Source organism: Callorhinus ursinus, unplaced genomic scaffold (assembly GCF_003265705.2).
Source record: "Callorhinus ursinus isolate GAN/ISIS: 27379988/994484 unplaced genomic scaffold, GSC_fseal_2.0 scaffold14, whole genome shotgun sequence".
NCBI classification, from domain to species: Eukaryota; Metazoa; Chordata; class Mammalia; order Carnivora; family Otariidae; genus Callorhinus; species Callorhinus ursinus.
Genome location: NW_027397076.1, coordinates 13,518,247 through 13,538,409, shown reverse-complemented (window position 1 = coordinate 13,538,409; position 20,163 = coordinate 13,518,247). Strand labels below are relative to the sequence as shown.

General features: G+C 37.9%; 1 protein-coding gene across 6 annotated transcripts in view; it reads right to left on the bottom strand.

Moving 5' to 3' along the window:
• NTN4 (netrin 4) overlaps window positions 1-20,163 on the bottom strand; it is a 109,070-nt gene that overhangs the window by 6,768 nt on the left and 82,139 nt on the right. For 4 of the 6 annotated variants that reach the window (XM_025882594.2, XM_025882595.2, XM_073900485.1 and 1 more), the window contains 4 exons: window positions 12,517-12,730; window positions 12,056-12,171; window positions 4,468-4,536; window positions 224-394 (listed from right to left, as the gene is read on the bottom strand). In XM_025882594.2, the coding sequence (XP_025738379.1) occupies window positions 224-394; window positions 4,468-4,536; window positions 12,056-12,171; window positions 12,517-12,730 (570 nt within the window). Of the gene's footprint in view, window positions 1-223; window positions 395-1,856; window positions 1,988-4,467; window positions 4,537-12,055; window positions 12,172-12,516; window positions 12,731-20,163 lie in introns of those variants that run through there. The other 2 variants (XM_073900486.1, XM_073900488.1) reach the window with 2 other exon arrangements.

Genomic DNA, 20,163 nt, shown 5'->3' with positions numbered 1-20,163 from the left:
GCTGGATTTTAAAATATTTTACTTTTATAGAACATGTGGAAGAGAAATAATTTTTTTATGTCAGTTCAAAGAATTCCATTTGGATTGTCCCCAGAATTCAGATGGTGAAAAGGAGAGATACTCTTTGGTGAGTTTATTTCAGTTGTGGTTTAGAGAATGTTAGGACAAGGAGCAAATCAGCAGAGACAAAGCAGTTATTAAGCTACAAAAGTCTAATGCTTACCAGGATTGAGGATTGGACAAGTGCAGCCTCTGTTAGTCCACGATTCTGGATATAATGTTCGTTTTCCTCGTAAAATTTTCAATTTGGTAGATTTTAAGACTTTTTTTATCTTCACATTGACCTCAGCATGAGACCCTTTGTCGTGAGCTGATAAAATCTTTATTTTTAGCACTGTAACAACACAATCCCAAAAGTCAAAATGCATAGAATTTCATACTGCCTTTTGAACTTGGAATAACTTAAATATGCATTTCAGAGTATAATGGAAAAGTTAACTAATGATGATGCAAATGTGGAAATTTGCTTTAAAAATCATTAGGCTCATCTTGATAAGCACGGAGTAATAATTAGAATTGTTGAATCACTGTATTATACACCTGAAACTAATAAAAAAAACCTGTATGTTAACTATACCGGAATTTTAAAAAACTCAAAAAAACCATTAGGCTCACTAACTTTTGCATTGGTTTCACCTTATTTATCTATATTAACTGTACTCTTCCTTCTTAGACATTTTCAACCACTGTTTCCCATATCATTATGCTAAGAGACTGTCAGTCATTTGCCTACTACAAACATAGTCTTAAACACAGTTAGCTATCAAATCCAAATAGAAATGAGGTGTATAGGAAGAAGAATGCTTTCTATTTAGATTCTGACTATATTTTCCTCTGGTTCACTGTGTATTAAAGTTACAACAAAGAACAAACACAATGTTACTGCCAGAATATATTTTACATATTCTAAAGAGATTAAATAATTAAATATTGATTATTTAATCTTCTTCCCTGGATGGAAAATGCAAACTGACTGGGGTTAGGGTGGCTGTCTTTCCACAGGATGGCAGAGCTTCAGTATTCCCTATAACTCACAATTGTATTATGCTCTGCTCTTCCATCTATGAATTGGATATGGCTGGGGATTAAGCAGTGGAATAATTTGGGGTGGGGAAGAAAGTACACCGAAGGAACACTGGATGTAGTGTTCTATATTGTTAGAAGAGTTCTTACATGCTCATTTATATCTTGATGGAAAATTCTGTGTAATGAGGGAACTCTATATTGGCTGGTCCCAATTCCTGAGAATATGGTTGTCAGATAGCAGTTTTTATAGAATCACCAAATTTTAGACTTTTAATGGGTCTTAAGAGTTCATCTAGTCTTGTTTTATGTTTGAGGAAGCAAATTTTAAGAAATTAAGTGAACTTCCCAAATTTGCATGACCAGTTAGTTAGAGGTAGAGTTTGGGCTGGAACCCCAATAAGATAAATGTATGAAGGGTATGTAGCATAGTGCTTGGCTCATGGCTAATGCTCAACAAATGTTCACTATTATTTTCCTACTAGACTGTATGCTCAAAGAGAACTGGGACCTCATCTATTCACTCTTATAGCTTAATAAATATTTGCCAAAGGAATAAACAATGAATCAAGTTTTTTTCCCCATTAATAGAGAGAATGGGGAGGGGGAAACCATTTTTTTCCAAGTCTGTGGGTGTATCGCACCTAGTAAGAACAAAGTATTTAATTACATCATTAAGAATGTCCGAGTTTTCTTTTCTTTTTTTTAAGATTTTATTTATTTATTTGACAGAGACACAGCGAAAGAGGGAACACAAGCAGGGGGAGTGGGAGACAGAGAAGCAGGCTTCCTGTGGAGCAGGGAGACTGATGCGGGGCTCAATCCCAGGACCCTGGGATCGTGACCTGAGTTGAAGGCAGACATTTAACCATCTGAGCCACCCAGGCACCCGTGTCCAAGTTTTCTTAAGGAGAAGATAATACAGTTGTATTAAAAGATGCCAGTGCAGTTGTTTGTAAATTAGAGAGCTACTAAATATTGAAAACCAGTTGGTATTTCCACTAAACTGACTACCTTTGGACTAAATTGTCATGTTTTTTGCTTCTGATAGTAAATACCATTTTCTCTAAACTAACTTTTCTTTATTGAGCACTATACATTTCAAGTTTTCTTCTGTTATTTAGCCAAGTTGTCAGGTGAAAGGAGGGAAATATGTATGTAATTTTAGATAAGATTTATGAGGTTTTTAACATTTACTTTTTTATCTTTTATGAGATTAAGTACAATGTTATCAAGAACCTAAACACTTGATTTCAGAAATCATGACTTAAAATATTCTCTTCATTGTAATGTGTATTTCGGGCAGTATGAATTATGGAACAATAAAAAGCCTTAGATACTAGGCTTTTTAGTCAAGAATATGTTGGCAAGATAAGGCATCTAATTTGCTTTACTAGTAAACATAAAGCCATTTAGAATTTGAAGATAGTAACAGTCTTAGGGCAGTGACATTTTCCTTTATCTATATTTTCCTGGTACTTGAAAGATACAGGAGTCTAGAATATACAGAGAGGGCAGGGAAAAAGCTTGGATGGACAGCTAATCTCAGTGCTTCCCAAATATATACCCTCTTCCTCCTTTTTGCCAGTTACTGAGCATATAGTGTGTGCTAGATATTGTGTTGTGTTGAAAAAGTGCTCAACATCGCTCGGCATCAGGGAAATCCAAATCAAAACCTCAATGAGATACCACCTCACACCAGTCAGAATGGCTAAAATTAACAAGTCAGGAAATGACAGATGTTGGCGGGGATGCGGAGAAAGGGGAACCCTCCTACACTGTTGGTGGGAATGCAAGCTCGTGCAACCACTCTGGAAACAGTATGGAGGTTCCTCAAATAGTTGAAAATAGAGCTACCATACAATCCAGCAATTGCACTACTGGGTATTTACCACAAAGATACAAATGTAGGGACCCAAAGGGGTACGTGTACCCCAGTGTTTATAGCAGCAATGTCTACAATAGCCAAACTATGGAAAGAGCCAAGATGTCCATCGACAGTTGAATGGATAAAGAAGATGTGGTATATAAACACAATGGAATATTATGCAGCCATCAAAAGGAATGAGATCTTGCCTTTTGCAACGACGTGGATGGAACTGGAGGGTGTTATGCTGAGTGAAATAAGTCAATCAGAGAAAGACATGTATCATATGACCTCACTGATATGAGGAATTCTTAATCTCAGGAAACAAACTGAGGGTTGCTGGAGTGGTGGGGGGTGGGAGGGACGGGGTGGCTGGGTGATAGACATTGGGGAGGGTATGTGCTATGGTGAGCACTGTGAATTGTGCAAGACTGAGCTGTACTTCTGAAACAAATAATGCAATATATGTTAAGAAAAAAAAAAGGAGGAGATAGCAAGAGGGGAAGAATGAAGGGGAGTAAATTGGAGGGGGAGACAAACCATGAGAGACGATGGACTCTGAAAAACAAACTGAGGGTTCTAGAGGGGAGGGGGGTGGGGGGATGGGTTAGCCTGGTGATGGGTATTAAAGAGGGCACATTCTGTGTGGAGCACTGGGTGGTATGTACAAACAATGAATCATGGAACACTACATCAAAAACTAATGATGTAATGTATGGTGATTAACATAACAATAAAAAATTAAAAAAAGAAAAAAGATATTGTGTTGTGTGCTTTTCAAAAATCCCATTTTATGGGATAGGTGGCATCATCCCTATTTTACAGATGAAGAAATCTAGAGAGGTTAAGTTATCCATGCGATAGACCAGAAATCAAACCTATATATGTTTGAATCCAAAGCTCGAGCTCTTAATCACTGTGAAATAGTGTTTGAACTGATTTCTGCTTAGTATTACTACATGATAACTGGCACAGATTATTACTCGAAACTGGTATTACTACATGAAACTGGCACAGGAATCATTTTAGTGGCTAGAGACTTCCCTTGCTTCTTTTCCTCATAGTAGGACGGCCTTGCCTTTGCTCTACAAGCCTCCTGCCCTCACCAGAACATTCAACAGCATCTTTATTGGAATTATTATATAAGACTAATGCTTTGATATATTGAGAATGTCATAGACTAAGCCTCCCAATTCCTAAAAAAAACTCTTTGTACTTGGTTTGAATAGATTCTTAGAAGCATTCAAGGAGGGGCGCCTGGGTGGCTCAGTCGTCAAGCGTCTGCCTTTGGCTCAGGTCGTGATCCCAGGGTCCTGGGATCAAGCCCCGCATCAAGCTCCGCATTGAGCCCCACATCGAGCCCTGCATCGGGCTCCCTGCTCAGCGGGAAGCCTGTTTCTCCTTCTCCTATTCCCCCTGCTTGTGTTCCCTCTCTCGCTGTGTCTCTCTCTGTCAAATAAATAAAAAAAAAAAAATCTTTAAAAAAAAAAAGAAGCATTCAAGGACTTCAAACTTACCATATGAATATTTCATTCCACAGAATGCCTTGGAGTTTCCTAACACCTGTTCTTTACATTCACATTTACCTACAGAAAGTAAATGAAAAATAGTTATTTAGAAACAAAGAAGAGGGAAAAAAAACGAGCAAGTAAATCTAGGTAGCATAACTCATTTTTTTTATTGAAGTATAATTAACATATAGTGTTATATTAGTTTCAGGTGTCAGGTTGTAGAACTCTTTAAAGCTTGAGTGATTCATACAACATAATCCATAAATACTAAGAAACCATACAAAGTCATTTAAACGAAGTAGAGTCACTTTCTGAATTGAATTAGTTATCATTCAATAAAATATTGACTTAGGAGAAATAGAGGTAGAAACAATGATATATTTTAATGCTTATAATTGATGTTACGATAGATATAGTCCAGTATTAAGACTCCATGCTAATGGAAAGGAACAATGGAATGGATAAACTATAGGAAAGACAACTGTCTTTTTACAATTAATGTTCACCACAGCAAAAGTCAAATACAGTAAAATAATCGAGCAGTCTTTTGAAGGTAATGCCATCCAATTTAAAAGTATTTATTGAACACCTTTTATGTGTAGGACATGATGCTATATACTTCAGAGTCTATAAAGATGAGCAATATACAATTCTTGCCTGGAGGCTTACAATTCAGTAAGGTGAATAAAGCAAGTGTACACACAGTGTTCTAAGACAGGCACAATATGTTTGGGTGGGAGGGCCACATGTTTGGGAAGATGGAAAAAGGCTACATGGCTGAAGAAGGATTTGAAATGGACTCTGAAGTATAAGTAGGATATTTTTTTGACAGTTTAAGTGATGTATGACAGTTATTGTGTGTCAGATATTTGGCACGCCCTGTGAAAGACTTTCAAAATGCCTTTGATAGAATCTATACATAGCATTCTCACTGATTTATCTGCTTCCTCTCTAAACTGTGATCCTTGGGGCGCCTGGGTGGCTCAGTCGGTTAAGCAACTGCCTTCAGCTCAGGTCATGATCCCAGGGTCCTGGGTTCGAGCCCAGTATCGGGCTCTGCCCAGTGAGAACCTGCTTCTCCCTCTCCCTGCCGCTCCCCCTGCTTGTTCTCTCTCTCTCTCTGTCAGATAAATAAAAAATAAAATCTTTAAAAATAAATAAATAAACTGTGATCCTTGAGGATGACAGTTACATCTTATTTATCTTTATATTCCTAGAACCCAGAAGGGGTAGGATTTCCATTCTTACATAACAATTAGATATAATTTTATCATCCCTCCCCTTCTGCCCTCACGCATTGCATTTCGTAGGCATTGAGTGGCATGAAAGTAGGTAACATTTACTAAGGAGCAGTTACTGTGTGCCAGGCACTATTTTAAGTGTTTTATATTTATTTACTCATCTAAGATTCTAACAGGTAGAAATTTGACAAGAATGTAGAGATATTAGAGTGAGGAAAGAAATGTAAGAGAGAAGGGCAGGGTGTGTTCATGGAAGAGTCAGTGGTTCTGTTTTTCTTGGGTACAGATTGAGTTGTGAATAGTAGAAGATATCATGGAGGACCTGGACTGTTAGGGCCTGAATTTAATTTGTTAGAGAAAGGGGATTTTTTTTTTTTTAGTATAGTTCACACACAATGTTACATTAGTTTCAGGTGATTCAACAAGTTGTATGTTATGCTATGTCACCACAAGTGTGGCTACCATCTGTCACCATGCAATGCTATTGCAATATCATTGACTGTATTCCCTATGCCGTACCTTTATTTCCATGACTTGTTAATTTCATAAATGGAGGCCTGTATCTCCCATTCCCCTTCCCCCATTTTGTCCATTGATAAAGGGGAATTTTCAAAGCTCATAAAAATTATTGGCATGGAAAGAAAATGGAAGCAGGGACCAGTTAAAAGCTGATGAAATTGATGACAGCAACAGTAACTGAAATGAGTGCCAACCACAAGCCATAAACTATATAAGGAACTTTATCCATATGATCTTGTTTAATATCTATAATAACCTTATGAGATAGGCATTATTAACAAATGAAAAAATAAAGACTCAGAGAAGTTAATTAGCTTGTCCAAGGCAACATAACTAACAAGTAGATGGGTCTGGGTCTGGGAGAATCTGAAGCCCCTGATCTTTCCACTGTATTCTCTCTAAGTCAGATAAAATGTGGGTCTGAACAAAAGAGATGGCTGTAGGTCTAGAGAGGAAGAAATATTAAGGGAGGCTGCAGACTTAGGGTCTACAAATCTTGTCAATGGATTGGAAGAGGAAGCCTAAGAATGAACTTGGAGTTTTCCTGTCACCTTGCAGCCAAGGTGACAGAAGACTGAAGTATTACTAACAGAAATAGGGAAGTTAGGAGGAGAGCACTTCAGGGATGTATAACTTAAGGTTTTTTGTAGCAATCAGTGGTTTAACTTAATTGTTCAAAGGATATGGAGTAGCTCACAGGAGAAAAAGCTGAAGAACCAGAACTCAGAAAAGACAATCAGGAGAGCAGCAAAGATCTAGGTATCAGGAACTGCTGTGCAGTCCCTTTTATGGATTTGCCATCGGAATCGTGAACTGGGATCACTTTCAGACCTCGTCACTTTCAGCTCAAGATTTAAGTTCCGGGGAGAGCACATCTGATTGGCCTGGCCAAGACTGTATTTAATGGAGGGGGGGGGAAGGGTGGCTCCCTAGAGAAAAACTGGGTTGAGCTACCGCAGAAATAGCAGGAATAAAGGGGAAATGGATCTGGTTAGGCAAAAACAACAGAGGTCTAGCATGAGGAGAATATAATGAATTAGAGTTGCTGACAAAACATCCGCGTGGAAATGAGAGTATGATTCTGGTGAGATGAGGTTGGGTAGACATGGTGATGTGGCAAATAGTGACATACCGGCTCTAACTAAAGCTGCTCTAGAGACCAGAGAATGAGATGTGTAAGTGGAAAAACACAGTGGAATTAAATAGTGGGAATGAGAAATCTAAGGTTCTTAAAATTAGCTGTTGTGATTTGTTAAATAATATTGCATATAATCTAAACATAGCAGAGAGGGTTACTCATTCGGAAATTGGAGTAACCTAAGTAGGTAGCCCACAGCCTTTGATAATTCCACCGAAGCTGGAGAGTACGGTAACTACCGTGCTAAAAAACCTAATGGAACTCCAAATGGCATATATTATTACTCAACTGATGTTCTTCTTTGTAGTCCTTCAGCCAACAGGAACATACAAAGTTCCGTTATTTGAAGATCTTCCTGTGGTTGCTTTCCAATACTCCCTTTTCATATGTTAAGAAATCAGACATTAAAAATTTTTTTCATAAAGATTACCATTGTAATCATTTTAAAAAAAGATTGTATTTATTTATTTGAGGGGGGCTGGGAGGGGCAAAGGGGGAGGGAGAAGGGCAAGCAAGACTCTGCTGAGTGCAGAGTCCTTTGCAGGGGCTCAATTTCACAATCTTGAGATCATGACCTGAGCTGAAACCAAAATCTAACGCTTAACCAACTGAGCCACCCAGGCGCCCCTAAAATTTGTTTTTGAATGAATCTTTGTTGATCAGGCTTTAACCCAGATGTGTTGTCTTAAAGGAAATCTGGAAGGGGAGAAAAACCTAGTTAGTTAATATTGGGCTATTAGAACATTGTTTATAGTCCTGTGGTACTGGTTAAAACCAGTTTTCTTGTACAAATTCTGTAGTACTACTTAAAGCCAGTTTTGTTGTACAAGTTCTATGGTACTAATTAAAGCCAGACTTGTACAGGAGGCAAAATTTTACATCTAAGACGATGGACTCTGAAAAACAAACTGAGGGTTCTAGAGGGGAGGGGGGTGGGGGGATGGGTTAGCCAGGTGATGGGTATTAAAGAGGGCACATTCTGCGTGGAGCACTGGGTGTTATGCACAAACAATGAATCATGGAACACTACATCAAAAACTAATGATGTAATGTGTGGTGATTAACATAACAATAAAAAAATTTTACATCTAATGTTCTCTATCTCCTAAGAAGTGGTAGAAATTAAGGGTATCTTGTTGGTATAGTGCATTATATTTCTAGTTTGAGAAACTATGGTAGGTAAATAGGTAGGTAGGCACATATATTTGAGAACGAACTATGGTGCTTAAAAAACTGACCATTTTTTTGTTGTTGTTTAAAAAAGGTGCCACGAGCACAGCACTATTCTATACCCAATGGGAATACTGATATTTAGCAGGAAACCAAACAATGGCTTCCTCTATCTGGAGCTCCTCCAGATGAATTTCAGAGACTCTCTAGGGGTAGCACAGACCTAACAGCTGTTGTGGATGTGAGTTTGAAGTGATTCTGATGCCAGCACGTTATGTGCTGAATTGGTGTATCGCCAGTTCCCTAGTAACATGATTGGCTTAATGAATGTCCTATGGTCCTAAAAACTTGATTTTTACAGATTTGGCCAGCAGGCAAATTTGAATCATTATGAAAATCATTGTGTTAGTAAAATAGAAGAAAAGTTCCAAAAGTGGTTGAGTTAAAATTATAGAATTCAGACTATTTAGCATTGAGGCCAAAAATTAATGGGAAAGATTTTTTTTCTTTTTCAAATGCTAAAAAAGATAAATATGACTACTTTGTATTCCTTTATCTTTCCCACCTTCTTTCCTGTTGTGAACTAAAATGAAACCATGAGGAAAATGATCACAAGATTATGTTAAGTGAAAAAAAACAGGATACAGAATTACAAATACAGGTGTTTCTCAAATTTGGGTTCTTGGTCCTTGAAGAGTCCATAAGTTCTCTATGAAAGTGTATTAAAATTGTGGTTTCTTACTCTGCCCCAGTCACCCTGGTCTCCTTGCTGACCTCAGGGCTTTTGCACTTGCTATTTCTTCTGCCTAAACTCTCCTCCCTCTTTTATCTGTATAGCTTACTCTCTTAACTTTTTTAGTTTTCTTTTTTTTTTTACCTCATATGTCACCTTTCACAGGATTTTCCTTGATCACCTTTTTTAAAAGTATGCCCCTCTGACCACTTATTATCTCCCTCCCTGCTTTACTTCTCTATTATATTAAAAAACATGACACTAAATATTTTACTTATTAATATTATTAGTTGTCTTCCTCCACAAGAATGTAAGCTCCTTGGAGGTTGGGATTTTTATCTGTTCTGTTCCATTACTATATTTACAGTACTGGCATACATTGTGGGTATTCAATAAATATTTGTTGGGTAGATGAATGAATTTATAAGGAATTACTAATTAGAAAATGACAAATTGGAAATACACAGAAAAAGAGACCTGAATGGTTAAGAAAGCATGAAAAGTTACTAAAACTGTTAGTAATCAGGAAAATACAATTTAAAATGGCAAGGTCCCAGTCCATACTCATCAGATTGGCAAAAGTTGAGAGATTTGATAATGTTAACTTTAGAAGCCCCAAAATATTAAATGAGTTGAATTGTGCCTGAGTTGGTGAGGTAGAATAGTGCTTGGCCCCTTGTATGTGCTTTATAAAAATTTGTTAAATAAATACAAAGTATCAGTGAGGCTATAAAGCAACAGGATATCATACTTTGCTTGTAGATGCAAATCTGTATAACCACTTTGGAGAGCTATTTGGCAATATGTGGTAAATTTGATAAAAAACCATACTAGTGGCCCAACAGTGGCTAGGTTTTACCCTAGGAGAAGATCAGCAAACTTTTTCTATAAAGGGATAGATAATAAAGGTGTTAAGATTTATGGGCTGAGACAAAATTAAAGATACTATGCAGGTATTAATATAACTATTTAAATTATAACTATAAACCTTAGAGCAGGTAGCTTGTGAGCTGTAGAAAAACAGTTGGCAGGCCAGATTTGGTCTGAGGGCCAGTTTGCCAGCCCTGCTCTAATGAAACTTTTTTTTTTTTTTTTTTTTTTTGGTGAATCTCCTTCTTAAGTGCACCAAGTCACATTTAAGAGAATATTCGTTGGGGCGCCTGGGTGGCTCATTCAGTTAAGTGTCTCTTTTCGGCTCAAGTCATGATCCCAGGGTCCTGGGATCCAGCCCCGCATTGGGCTCCCTGCTCGGTGGGGAGTCTGCTTGTCTCTCTTCCTCTGCCTGTCCCCCCCAGTGCTCATGCTCTCTCTCTCTCTCTCAAATAAATAAAATCTTTTTAAAAAATTATTTAAAAAAACATTCGTTATAACATTACATAAAATTGGAAATTAGAAATATCCTAAATGGCAGATAATGAGAGAATAAAAAGTGGCATATTCAAGTAAGAGAATGCATAAATCTAAAAAAAATACATATTCAGATCAAAGAAAGTTTTAAAGGCATAGGTAAGTTATCATGTGCATGCAATTTTAAAAAACACTCTATTTATATATGTAGTAATAGTAAAAACATTAAAGATAATGATAAATACCAAAATTCAGGTTAGTGGTTATTCTGTGGAGTAAGGGAGGCTAGTGAAGTTGGAGATTGGTACAGGTCTTCGAATGTATCTATAACACTTTAAAATTGAAATGAAAATATGAAACAATTATGGCAAAACATAAAATTTGGTTAACACTAGCTGGTGTGTATATGGGTGTTAATAATACATTTTTGGCATTTGTAATGTTTAATAAAAAGAATTTTTTGGTGACAATTTCACAATACACACAAATCATTATGTTGTACACCTAAACTAATATGTTATATGTCAATTATACCCCAATAAAAATTAAAAAAATTATTGTAAGTTTCATTTGGATCATTTTGGGAGCACTTTATAACCAAATGCTGACACAAGATTTCATGCCCACATTTGTGTTTGTGTTATGGAGCAAGTTGGTGCTGAACAGAACCACTTGACTTTCTATAAGAGAAGAACAGAGGCAGGATCAACACAGAAACCAGGTATTCACACCAATATCACAGCATGCTCATCAAACAAAGGAACAGATAAACATCATAGGAAAATAGAGTCAGGAAATAGTAGTATAGACTTCGTAGACCCAAAGAACCATATTTATGTAGGAAAAAGTGTTTTGGCTTCAGTAAAAATCATTCTTCATATTCAATTAATGGTGTTATTTTGAATTTTATTAGTTTTGTTATTTGGCTTATAATTAGTTTTATAAAATTATTTTTGTTTTCTAGTTGTAAAAAAGATATAAACAAGGAGTTTACACTTAGCTTTGTGTATATTAAGTTTCGTTAGGTCTATAAGAATATTTTTCCTTTAAATGGATCTCTACATTTCCAAACCTAATATATTCAATTAGCTCTCACCTGTGTAAAACAGTATGTTTTAGAGAGAGAGAAACACACCAAAACACTAACAGTTTGGGTAATGAGATTTGGGTATTTTTTTACTGTGATGTTTTGCATTTTCCAGATTTTCTATACTAATTAGAAATGTTATGCTAATAATCAGAAAATAAACAAAAGCTTGTTAAAATACTCTTTGGCTATCTTTTAATAGTTTTATGCTTATGGGCAGGGGTGTCACTATTTTATTAACCTCAGAACTAAAGAGTTTCCCTGGTAGGATCTAAGAGTTGTTTCCTGGTTTGTCACAAATCACTGTTACTCGAGACCAGACCTGGAAATATGATAACTGGTTATATCCATTGTCTCACCTGAGTGTCGAAGTGCAGAAAATCCTTGCTCATCCTCCCACTCCCAGGCTGGCTCGCTTTTATTGTGCATGGAATGGAAGTCAGGAATTTCTTGATACCAGTCTATGTCTGTGCTACTAATAAAATAGAAAATGATGAAGTTAAGGACTCTCTTAGAACTTGAATGAAATGAACATATGTATGGAGACTTAAACCTAATCAGGTACCTTGCCATCCTTTTAGTTTTCAGAAATAGTGTTTTAAGGGCCTATTGTTAAGAATAATTTGTTCTGCAAAATGAACCAGACCATCTCTAGAATCTTGCAAGAACAAATGACTCTGCAGTTTGACAAAGATTCTTGAAAGAGCTATGCAAATACATCTTTGCTGCACTGATAGCATGCAAGATTTTCCAAATCACTACCAGATCTTCAAAAGAATCTGAAGGACACATGGACAGAGCAAGAGCCACGAGCATTCACCTGCTGATGCAGTCTCCTGTGAGGGGGTCACAGCTCCCTGCGCAGTCACAGGGCCTGCAGCCGTAGTCTCCAAAGCCCCAGTACCCCACCATACACCTGTCACAATGTGGCCCTGCCACCCCAGGCTTGCAAGGGCAGTCACCATTGCTGGGGTCACAGAAGGTCACCGAGTTGAAAGGAAGGACAGCTGATCCAACTGGATGACAGGAACACACTACAAGAGAGGACACACAAGGATCAATGAGTAACTGGTTATCTGTGATCTGTAAAGATCAGTCCTGAAATGGTTTCCCTTCACCACCCAGCGTACCCCTCTGGCTCCTCCTTTAGCCAGTTGGTATATGCTCAGAGAATGAAAACTAATTAAATTACAGATGAGAAGATAAAATCAGGAAAGCACATTTGCTGCAAAATGAACTACATTATTTATTCTAAATTAGAGGGCATTAAATATGAATGGATTTTGCTTGGGGTGTTGAGAATGAATCAGCAAAGAAGACAAAGAAGGAGCAGTTAGCCAGAAAGGAAAAAAATCATGAGAGTATGGTGTTCTGGAAGCTAAACAAAGTTTCAACATCAGGTAGGCAACATCAACTGTGTTAAATGCTGATAGTCCCAAGAAGATGGGGATTGGGAATATATTTTTGCATTTGACAAAATGAAGACCATTGGTGTCTTGACAGGAACAGTTTCACTGTAATGATGAGTGGTGAACCTATCTGAAGAGGACTCAGGAGATGGGAGTAGAGGACTTTGAGCATGAGAACAGACAGCTCTTTTGAGGAGCTTTTCTATAAGGGCACGGAAATGTGGTGGTAGCTAAAACTGGAGGGTGATATGAAAGTAAGTGGGTTTGAGTTTTTGTTTTGTTTATTTTAATATGAGAAAAATTGCAACAGATTTGATGTTGATGGGAATGATCCAAGAGAGGGAAAAATTGATGACCAGAAGAAAGCTGGGAGCATTGTTAGAGGGATATTTAAGCATAATGGAGTAAGGAAGATAGACAGGATCTGGTGCAGAAGAGAAGGTGCTGGCCTTCGGTAGGAATGTGATCAGTTCATAGTAACAGGACGCAGGGCAGAGCATATGGACTCAGATGCAGGAAAGTGGATAAATGCAAGAGTGGGAGCTGGTAGAACTTTTCTTCTGATTGCTTGTATTTGATGGATGAAATAGGAAGGAAAGTCATCAGGTGAGAGAGATGAACAGCGGCAGTGGGAGAGTGAATGAGAGACATAGAAAGTGAATATTATAATTTCCAGACACCTTTAAAAGCCATACTTGAGGTTAGTGTAGTCATGAATTTATAGTGATACAGCCAAGAGGGTTCAGGTTTGAGATGGGAAGAAAGCTGGATTTAATTTGCATGGTGTTATGGACTGACTCTGTACCCTCCAGATTCGTATGTTGAAGCCTAGTCTCCAGTGTGATGGTATCTGGAGGTGAGGTCTTTGGGAGGTTTGGATGCGGTCTTGCGGGTAATGAGATTGGTGCCCTTATAAGGGGATGAAAATCTCCATGCTGTCTTCTCTGTGAAGGATGTGAGGCTACAATTAGAAGTTGGCAGTCTACAATCCAGAAGAGAACTCTCACCAGCACCCAACTGTCCTGAACCTCAGTTTCTTCAGTTGGGTCTCTAGGTCTCATGGAAATTTCGAGGATGAAATGATTTTAAATGAAATTGTTTCAGCAAGATACATAGCACAGTCTGACACTTACTAGGCCAGTTCTTCCTGCTAAATCTCAACTGATAATACTCTAGATGCCACCCCCTCCTTTATCCTCTTGGAAACATCTTCTATTGATTCATTTCTTTGTCATTAAAATCACAGTTTGGCTTCAGTCTGGCTTCAGATCTCAACTACTGACTGTGTGACTTCGGAAAGAGACCTAGCTTCTCATTATCCCAGTTTTCTTGTCTTTAAAATGGAAATGAGAACCATATCTATCCTCATATGGTTGTTGTGTGGATAAAAGGAGGTCATGCACGTAGTGTATGGCTACATTAGTGTGGTGTCTGGCACATGGTTAATTAATCGTGAACTAACAATTTAATTCAATAAATAATTCTTATAGAGGTACAGGATCTGTGCTTGTCTAAGTAATGGTGTCAGTCCTTAAGGAACTCATGGTCTTGTTGGGGAAACAGAGGAGTAAATAAAAACTTGCCATATACTGTGACTAGGTACTCTAAAAGAGGCCTGTGCATTCTACGGGAGCACAGAAAAGGGAACACAGGCTGACGGAATCACATGGGGATTCTTTCTTCTAAAATTTAATTTTATTTTATTTAAATTCAATTAATTAACATATGAGTGTATTATTAGTTTCAGAGGTAGAGGTCAGTGATTCATCAGTCTCACATAACAACCAGTGCGGACACCTGGGTGGCTCAGATGGTTAAGCGTCCGCCTTTGGCTTAGGTAATGATCCCAGGGTCCTGGGATCATTTAAAATGATGATCAAAATCTTTAAAAAATACAAACCAAACCAAACAAACAAAAGAAAAACCACCCAGTGCTTATTACATCACATGCCCTCCTTAATGTCCATCACCCAGTTACCCCATCCCTCCACCCCGCTTCCCTCCGGCAACCCTCAGTTTGTTTCCTATAGTTAAGAGTCTCTTTGTCTCCCTGATTTCATCTGTTTTATTTTTCCCTCTCTTCCCCTATGATCCTCTGTTTTGTTTCTTAAATTCCACATATCAGTGAGATCATATGATAATTGTCTTTCTCTGACTGACTGATTTTGCTTAGCATACCCTCTTGTTCCATCCACATCATTGCAAATGGCAAGATTTCATTTTTTGATGGCTGAGTAATATTCCATTATATATATACCACATCTTCTTTATCCATTTATCTGTCAATGGACATCTGGGCTCTTTCCATAGTTTGGCTATTGTGGACATTGCTGCTATGAACATTGGGTGCAGGTGCCCCTTCAGATCACTCCATTTGTATCTTTGGGGTAAATACCTAGTAGTGCAATTGCTGGGTCATAGGGTAGCTCTATTTTGAATTTTTGAGGAACCTCCATACTGTTTTCCAGAGTGGCTGCACCAGCTTGTATTCCCACCAACAGTGTAGGAGGGTTCCCCTTTCTCTGCATCCTCACCAACATTTGTTGTTTCCTGACTTGTTAATTTTAGCCATTCTGACAGGTGTGAAGTGGTATTGCTTTGTGGTTTTGATATTGTACTTCCCTGATGCCGAGCGATGTTGAGCATTTTTTCATGTGTCTGTTGGCCATTTGGATGTCTTCTTTGGAGAGATGTCTGTTCATGTCTTCTGTCCATTTCTTGATGGGATTATTTGTTTTTTGGGTGTTGAGTTTGATAAGTTCTTTATAGCTTTTGGATACTAGCCCTTTCTCTGATAAAACCTTTGCAATTATCTTCTTCCATTCTGTAGGTTGTCTTTTGGTTTTGTTCACTGTTTCCTCTGCTCTGCAAAAGCTTTTTTATCTTGATGAAGTCCCAATAGTTCATTTTTGTCTTTGTTTCCCTTGCCTTTGGAGACGTATCTAGCAAGAAGTTGCTGCGGCCGAGGTCAAAGAGCTTGCTGCCTGTGTTCTCCTCTAGGATTTTGATGGATTCCTGTCTTACATTTAGGTCTTCCATCCATTTTGAATTTACTTTTCACATGGGGATTTTAAAGGAGGGGTCATTTAGATAACTGAGCTGATCCTAAAGGATGAGTAGGAGTTTACAAGCTGAAAAGGAGGAGGAAGATAGGCAGGTGTGTATCCCAGTCTTTAGATACTCTCCCCATGGCATTTATTTTAAATATGAAAACAAAATTTAATTGTGGTAAAAAACACATACCACAAAATGTAGCATCTTCACCATTTTTAGCTGAGTTTTATGTGTCTGCATTATATGTGGAAGCTCTTACCGCTCCCTGAAAATGTGAAGCTCTTTCCTGCCCTGGTGTCCCTTGTCATTCCTGCATTGCCTTACTCTTGTCCATCTGGACCCTGACATGCTTCTTTGTCCCACTCCCTCCAGACAAGTGTAGCACTCTCTCCTCTTTGCTGAGAGATAGTGTATATCTCTATTTTCTGTGCATCATAGTACATCATTATTATTCATTTTATGCCTGTTGCCCTTACGACTAGACTCTGCACTCATTGACAGAAAGCTCTTTATCTTCTTATTTTTGTTTTCCAGTCGCCAGAACAGGGTCTGGTATATCGGAGATGCCCACACCATCACTTGTGAAATTGACCTGAAGGATATTCCAGGCTGTGGGGATCATGTGTGAAAGGGCATGGCCTCTTTGGGGAGTGTGAGAATTTTAGAGTGTACATTGAGTGGAAAGCAGTTGGAATTGATGAGGCAAAAGAAAAAAGCCACAGAGTTAGGGTTGGAGCCAGACTGTAGAAGGGCTGAACCCAAGAAGTTGAATTTTACCTTGTGGGTATGAAGAGCCATAGAAAGTAACACTTTGAAAAAGCAGAATTATGACCTGGTTATAATTTAATTTTGAAGATACTTTTGTGGCATTGCGTGAAACAGACTAGAGTAGGGAGAGACTGATAGCAGGGAAATGAAAGAAATGAGAGAGAACAAGGAACTGGACTAAGAGAGTAGATGCCGGAGCAGGAGGAAAGGTTGAAATGATAGGAATGAGGAGGAAGAAGGCACTGTTGAGAGACAAACAGAAATTGAGGAAGATTTTCACATTTCTAGCTTATGAAAGTGAATGACTAATATTTCTCCTAAGTTAGCAAGGCATTGTTGATTTGTTATTTGTTTTTAATTAATTAACTAGGAAATAATTTGCAGTTATATAATATGTAACACAAAATGTATCAACATGTATCAAAGTGCTATGTGAAGACATTAAATGAAATCACATAATCCAAATATAAACATTTCGTTGTTTTGAGATGACTAAAACAATAGTTACTGCAATATTCAGTTCTAAGTCAGCTTGGTTCATGACAGCAGACAGGGGAGCCAGAAGAAAGATGTCTTGGACTTCCATCCTATTGCCACCATTATCTTTTACTCTAATAGAAAATTCAAGCCTTTCTAGGATTTGACCTCTTTGTACTACCTTTTACTTGAAAACCCACACACATTTCAGGAATGGCCAGAGAAGAATGTGATTCTATCACATGTGCTAGTGGATTTCTGTCAGTGTGACTTTTTACATAATTACAAGATAAAAATACCATTTGGAAACTATGCAGAACTAGCTCCAGGCAGACAGCACTGACACTTTTCATGACATACTTTTCAAACTGCACACCAAGGCCTGCTTGCATACCTGTCCCTGAAAGTTTGTGGAACAGTCAATATTTGACACATATAATCTACATTTCTTATTTTCTTCCAAAATGCAAATAGATTTTCTTCTTGCTTGGGGAAAAAAAAAAAGGTGTGCCTAGACTCTGGTTCAGGTTGTGATTCTCCAACATATATTTCTTACTGATTATTGGTTCTAAAGTGCAACCCAAGCACTTAGCTTTTTTACATATTCATTTTTTTAAATATATTTTTTTAAGATTTTATTTATTTACCAGAGAGACAGAGACAGAGGCAGGCAGAGGGAGAAGCAGGCTTCCTTGCTGAGCAAGGAGCCTGATGTGGGACTTGATCCCAGGACCCTGGGATCATGACCTGAGCTGAAGGCAGACGCTTAACCGGCTAAGCCACCCAGGTGTCCCTTTTTTTACATATTCACTACGATGAAGGCCAAAGTTGCTGAAGTGGCAACCCAGTTAGCATGACATAAATCCTTGACATAAGCTTTGTCTTTTTGTTGGCAGATTATAGTAAAGATGGAACTATTATCATATACTATCATTCTGAACTTAATTATTTTTTTTATTATAATTTTTGGTAAAGCTCTAGTGAGTTGTCTTTAAAAGCCAAAATGGTGCTTTGAGTGGCAGCCAGATATATTTAAAAGCTATATGGCCTGGGCGCCTGGGTGGCTCAGTCGTTAAACGTCTGCCTTCAGCTCAGGTCATGATTCCGGGGTCCTGGGATCAAGTCCCACATCAGGCTCCCTCCTCGGCAGGAAGCCTGCTCTCCCTCTCCCACTCCCTCTGCTTGTGTTCCTGCTCTCTCTGTCTCTGTCACATAGATAAAATCTTTAAAAAAAATAAAAAAAAATAAAAGCTATATGGCCTAAGTATTAAATGATTCATTATTGGAATACTTATCACCACTCCCAAGCCTCTCCCCTAAACCATTTGCCCACTGCTGCTCTCTCAGCCAAACTGACAGAATAAAATTATTGAAAATATCACTTTGAATTCCTAAATATTGTCACAAGATTTCTTTAATAATGCAAATGACAAATTTTAAATAGTACATTCTGTACTGATGTGTTCTAAGTAATCCTGAAATAATAATACAAAGTATTCAAAACAGGTGAGATTGAAGAAAGGAAATGGGTACTTTTACAAAAGATTTCACAACAGGTTCCCTTCAAATAATGAATATATAATTGCTAAATATTATTCAAATTTTATTTACAGATACATGTCTGCAGCAATACATCTATTGTGTGAAACACTGTCCCTCTATGAGCATTTACAGAAAAGAGTTAAGACATGGGGCTGTTCTGGAGTATCTTCTACCAGGAAACATACTGTTCATGAAACAATGGTTGAACACATTTTTAAATAACCTTGTTTATCTACATGGCTCTGAAATTAATAATTGTTTCAATCACAATACAGCTTGTTTGGAAATTGCCTGTAAGATCTTTTAGGAAGACAGAAAATAAAACAAAGGCAATATAAGAGAATTCATAAGGGCACCAACTTAAAATCAGACTAGATGAGTTCAAATTCTGGTTATGAGGCTTAGTCTTTAAAGGGTTTGTGAAATTAACTTCCTCACTTCAATTTTCTTATTGATAGAGTAAGAGGAATAATACCTACACCATAAGGTACCTGTGTGAGGCCTGATTAAGATACTGTATATAGTTAGCAATATATCAAGAATTAATAGCATCAAATGCTCAGAGAGTAACTGTGATTATTATCTGGCCAACCATATTTTTTTTTATTTTTTTTAAAGATTTTATTTATTTATTTGAGAGAGAGAGCATGAGAGAGAGCATGAGAGGGAGCATGAGAGGGAAGAGGGTCAGAGGGAGAAGCAGACTCCCTGCTGAGCAGGGAGCCCGATGCGGGACTCGATCCCGGGACTCCAGGATCATGACCTGAGCCGAAGGCAGTTGCTCAACCAACTGAGCCACCCAGGCGCCCTGGCCAACCATATTAAAACACTTTTTTTTATTAAGTAATGTCTATGCCCAACATGGGGGCTCGAACTCATGACCCTGAGATCAAGAGTTGCATACTCTACTGACTGAGCCAGGCTGACACCCCAACATATTAGTTTTTAGAAGTCCACCATTCATTCATTCATTCATTCACACCTTCACCAAAGAGTTTTTGAACTTTGGTGTTAACATGAACCAGAGGCTGAAGATATACAGGAATACAGAGTCATAACTAACTCTTCAGTGAATCAAGAGAGATATGCAAATACATAATTACAGACAGTAAATGTTGTAACAGAGGTAGCCCAGGGTGCATGGGAACACAGAGAAAAGAGCAATAACTGCCTTATTGCAGATATGAGGTTTTTTTTTTTAAAACAATTTTAACAAT